The following is a 5,442-nucleotide window of genomic DNA, read 5'->3' on the forward strand; positions in this document are numbered from 1 at the left end:
TTATATTATTCCTAATACACTGCCAATAATGTGTAAATATAATCCCAAGGAAAGGAACTATATAAGAATTATTTCTTTCGTTTCAATCTATTGTATTGTGTATTTTTAAATAAAGTACTTGACAAAAGAAATAAATATGTTAAAAGTAATTGAAATCCCTGAGCGATATAAACCTTAATGTCTCACGTGGGCTACCTATGGCTATTCCTATGGCTGTTTGGCCATTTTGTTTCTGATATTAGTGGCAATGCTTTGTTCTCTGTGTATACCGATATGAACCATTTGCAAGAAACAATCTCTCAATACAGCATTCATAGTTATAAAATAAATTCTGCGTTAATTTCAATTATCAGTTATTTAACGACGAAAAATAAGACATACATTTATATCTATATCGCTCCGACTTTAGCTTCTTCCAAGGATTAAAGGAACTCGATTTCGTGATTCAGTAATAATGTGTTATTTTTGTCCTACTAACATATAAAGTTTATATACTCATGCTTGGTGAAGTCACTCGTTGCCTTACACCCATTTACTGTTCCAAAAACAATAACTCACTAATATACCGTCAGATTTTAATAGAACAGGCGAACAATACAATCTCAAAACAGACGACCGACGCTTATAGTTGATACATACATGCACATTAACAACAATTCAAATACTTAAACACAATAATATATGAATACGTTTGCAAAATATTCCATATAATTCATATAAGTCGATTGCATTTATCTTAAAACAAATGATGTTTTAAAAATATTGTTAAATAACAGTAATAATTTCTTAATAATAGTATTTTCATATTTCAATGCTGCACAGCTTTGACATTCAAATAAGATTAATGGAATAACAGTTCTATTGATAAAACAACCATATACTGTCTACTTTCTACAAATTAGGAACCCCAACTAAAAACATGCAAGTCCATCAAACAATGTACAGAGAATGTGACCTACAAGGTCAATACATCCATAACATGATAAAGCAAAATACTCGTACACTTCTTCGCGAGAGTTTAAAGGAACATAATAAATCAACAGGTCGCCAAAAGTTCACATGCATCTTCTGTCAAGTGTGTCATCTGAACATAGCAAAATAAAAATCATTATGAAAGTTTATATGAACATAATACAATCAAGGTTCGCCTTTATCTTCTGCTAAAAGCGTCGTCTGCTCAGTGCGTCGTCTGCCCAAAGCGTCGTCTGCTGCTCTACTGCGAGCGATTCATCTGCGGCCTGATGGAGTCAAGCACCTGGATGATGTCTCCGTTCTTGGTCTCCAGGAGGTTCGTCAACCAGCCGCCGTCGTTGTTGAATCCCATCGCCACCATCTGGGCAAGGGCTTCCGCGATTTTAGGGTTTGCAGGCGGGTAGAGCTGCTCACGCGGAGCCGATGGGCCGGGCTCCTGTCTGGTCGGTGGCCTCGGCATTTGCGATTCCGGTCCTTGGGTCGTCGGTTGACCACTCTCGTTATTGATGTTGATGTTGAGAAGTGTCCACGACTGATCATCTGCCTTTCGGGCATTCGGGTCCACCTCCTGTCATGAAAAGAAACAATAAATATTTATTCCAAGTCAAATCAAAATTTCGCTAACAAATGTGATTGAATTCGCGTAAATTCCATACATGTAGGACGACGCGTAGAAATTTAATGTCTCGTAATTTAGATCAAAGTATAATCTACCATATGAGCTGGCGACTGTGGCCTTTGTTCTCCGGCGCTTCCTGCGTCGTTCGTCTTCATTTCCGGTGCAGTCTGCGGTACTCCCTCATTCTGCGATGTGGCTTTCTCTTGGTCTCTCTTTTCCTCCGGCTTACGAGAGCCCTTCTTTTCGCCCCCTTTTCCGCGATCATTGAACATTGGGCACCCACCTCCCATGCCCCAACCCCACATTCCCCATGGGTCTTCCCCGCCATGGGGACCGCCATTGGGACCACCGTTGCCATGGGGACCGCCGTGGGGAAAACCGTGGGACCCAGGGAACACACCCCACCCGCCGAACGGCATCCTTGGGCAGTTTCCACTACCGCCCCTTCCGCCACGTCCTCTGCCACGCCCTCCACCACATCGGCGGCCTCCCCAACCCTTTCTCTCGCCACAAGGTGATCCTTCCCCACCAGTCTCGCCAGCTGGCTGGCCGCCTTTCTTTCTCTTTTCCACTTCAATATCAACATCAATACCTGAAACAGACAATACAATTACTTTTATTGAAAATAATATATAACTAGTACACTTTATTATTCAGTGTTCGACACTAACGGGAGTCCGGTGGTCCGCAACTCCTGGAAATGAGACTCGGACTCCATGTTTTTGTGTCAAGGAAGTACGTCGGACTCCTTCAAAATCATCTTTTGAATTATAAAACAAATCCCTTCGTTTCGCAAATTCAGAATGTCTGTACAAAACATCCCACTCAGAATAGTCATTATCGAACACTGTCTATACAAATGTTAAGTTGCATTTGTTTATTGTCACATTAAAATTGTAATAATTTAATATTCACCCTCTACATATTGCAGAAGGAAGTTTTTAATACCAAGTCATAACCGCACACTTTAACAACTGCTTTTTAACAAGGAAGATTATAGACAGTCTTGATAGTGAGAAGGGTTCAATCAAAACTAAGTAATGTCGGAAGCATATACAAAACCAGAACAATGCCATCATTTGGACTATGCAATCGAATAAGTACTTTTCTTTCATCCCATGAAAACCCCTGTCTGGTCTACAAGTTTGTTTTCAGAAGATGCATTGTGTATACTTATAATTGTATTACAATGATGAAAATAGTTTTTTTTGAAATTTTATAGTGTATGTACGCAAAACAAAGATATTCCATTTATCAGTTTTAGTGAAACAACTTGGAATGCAAAGGACCCCATTCAATTTATGATTAAGATGTGTCAAAATTTTAGAAAGAGTGAGTCCAAAGAACTCCTTACTCAGAATAGTTAGTGTCGAACACTGTAATACTGTATTGAAGTCAAATATAAAGCACGTTAAATGCATGCAGGCAGAAAGATTTTTTTTAATACCGGGTTATTGTTTATAACGAGGATAACATTATTCATATTACAGGTAAAAGAGAACAAATATGTATTGCATCAAAGTACTGCGCCATAAAAAAAAGTCTGACACAAAACGCATATCTAAGTTTACACACCCAAAGGATCGAGCATCTCGGCCACTGACTCGCCGACATTTCTCAGGAACTCGTCACCGGAAGAGTCCCCGGCCTCCTCTTGCGCCTCCGCGCCGTCGTCCATCTTCTCGGAGGTCTCAGCGCCCATCTGGCAATCCTGCTCTCCCTGGCGGTTGTGCCACCTCCTCATAAACTTCTGCATCCAGCGTCGGAAGTACGGGGGCGGGGCAAACCTCTGAAGATATTCAATTTATGATAACATTACTATTAAGTTTCCGATGCCTATTTTTTAAGCTATGCAGTTAAGATTTTTGTTTTAAGAGTTGTAAAATACTACAGAAGCAGTAGATAACAAATCATCTCTTTCTATACATAACTTTATGCAAACTCAAAAATATTTAATATAAGCCACACGCCCAAACATTCCCGGCAAAATTAAGTTTCATCTCGCCAAAGACAGTTCATATAATGCCTCTACTCACCCCTTGACTCATAGGTCCAAACGGGAACCCCGGGGGCATGGAGCCGGGGGCGGTGATCTTCATCATGTTGTGCTCCAAGTGGAGTCCCTTCGCCTCGCAGCTACGACACAGGTCGAAATCTGGACACACCATGCACTTGTAGCGCGGCCCGGTAATCGGGCTAGCTTGACAGCCGTCGCAGGTGACATGAGGATGCACGTGGTCGCCTTCCGGTTCGTGGCTTCCGTCAGTGGAAGCTCCGGGCGCTTTGTCGGTGATGTACAACTTGAACAATCCGTCGTTGACGAAACCCAGTGCCTCCATCAGCTCCTCGTCGGTCGAGAAGCAGACCAGGTCGCCATCGGGGTCTACAGATAAATACCATCGGCATATAAGAACATGCATATTCGAATTTAGGAAACATACCAATTAATATACAACTTCAGTAGTTAATTTTTGTTCTGGTTTCATTTGATGCGATGGTCTCAGAATTGCGCAGCCGTTTGATCTCTCCATTTATACTAAATTTAATCCAGCTGGTCTGGGGATGGACTTGCGCAAATGGCATAAGATCCATTTTCGCAATACGCATCTGGCATAAGACCAATTTTCGCATGACTCGGTTTATAAGCAAGGTTACCTTACCCCATCCGCTATTAAAACGTTTTTACTTTTTAAGGAGCGGAAATATTGAGAAGCCGTTGTTGGTTTTTATTACGTTAGTATGTATTATTGGGACGACATTACGACATAAGTGTACTTGTTTGATAATCCAATTTATTTAGATTGGAAAACGCCATTAGTTAAATTGAAAATGAGAATCGTCACTGTATTACTTGCATTTACTTTAGATAAAATGCATATGTTCAAACAATGTGCTAGCTTCAAAAATATAAAGCATGTATAGCTAGTTAAACAACACGCTGCTTATTACATTATGTTTAATTCAATGTAATATGTGTAGATCTCACGCACATGTACTGTATCTGTTCTTTGCATTTTGTTTTCGAAAAAAAGGATAAACGATTCAAAGCTACGGTTAAACAAGTAAACAAATTAATTTAATATTTGTTTCCCCATGTAATGCCTCACCAAGCAAAATAATGGCTTATATTACAAATCTTATAATGATATAAAAAATACCGACAGAAGATACATAGTCACACCCCCTCCCCCCCCCCCCCCAAAAAAAAAAAACGAAGAAAACATCAACAACGTATCCGTCTTACATAATGATAAAAACTTCCCGACAGAAGATTTCAACGAAAGTAGCTAAACGTAAAATAACTGCATTTCTGTGTTAGTACATAACTATGCGCACATGAAATTAACCGTATAATACAATGACCACAATTACCCGGTAAAACGATTAATGTAAAATGTCTGAACATTCAAGGACACAAAATTAAGTAGTCTAACCCATAGAAAATTTAACCAACATCGTTCTCACCTTTCCAATACAGGGAGAAGTTGCCCTGTCTGAGGGAGGGGAAGATGCCGCAAAGTTTCTTGGCGAGGTAGTCATAGCTGGACGAGACGTCAGCCGGAACCTGGAACCGCCGGATCTCGGCGTCCAACTTGTCGTCCTTCTTCAAGAACGCTTTCACTGAGAGCGACATATTGAAGACCCGAAATACGTCTACTTATTATCTATATTTGATGCACGAAACAATATTGTATGTACTAGTGTTTTTTACGTAACTTAATTTCTACGTAAATGCCCTTATTTATTTTGCTTTAATCAACACTTCACTGTTTAGTTTCCTCTGCGTTAACAGCTCCGAATGCTCTGCTACGTAGATGTCTAGCTTTTTATACAGTTGACAGGTCACCGAT

General features: G+C 40.2%; 1 protein-coding gene across 1 annotated transcript; it reads right to left on the bottom strand.

The window, feature by feature from the left end:
* Positions 1–561: 561 nt before the first annotated feature.
* On the bottom strand, positions 562–5,442 carry LOC127876152 (sequestosome-1-like). The gene is made up of 5 exons (XM_052421140.1): positions 5,057–5,442; positions 3,628–3,974; positions 3,167–3,380; positions 1,687–2,183; positions 562–1,540 (listed from the first exon to the last, which is right to left on the bottom strand). Exons 1-5 carry the CDS (start codon positions 5,223–5,225, stop codon positions 1,214–1,216), a joined length of 1,554 nt encoding a protein of 517 aa, XP_052277100.1. The 5' UTR covers positions 5,226–5,442; the 3' UTR covers positions 562–1,213.

This window comes from Dreissena polymorpha, chromosome 4, assembly GCF_020536995.1.
Source record: "Dreissena polymorpha isolate Duluth1 chromosome 4, UMN_Dpol_1.0, whole genome shotgun sequence".
Lineage (NCBI taxonomy): Eukaryota > Metazoa > Mollusca > Bivalvia > Myida > Dreissenidae > Dreissena > Dreissena polymorpha.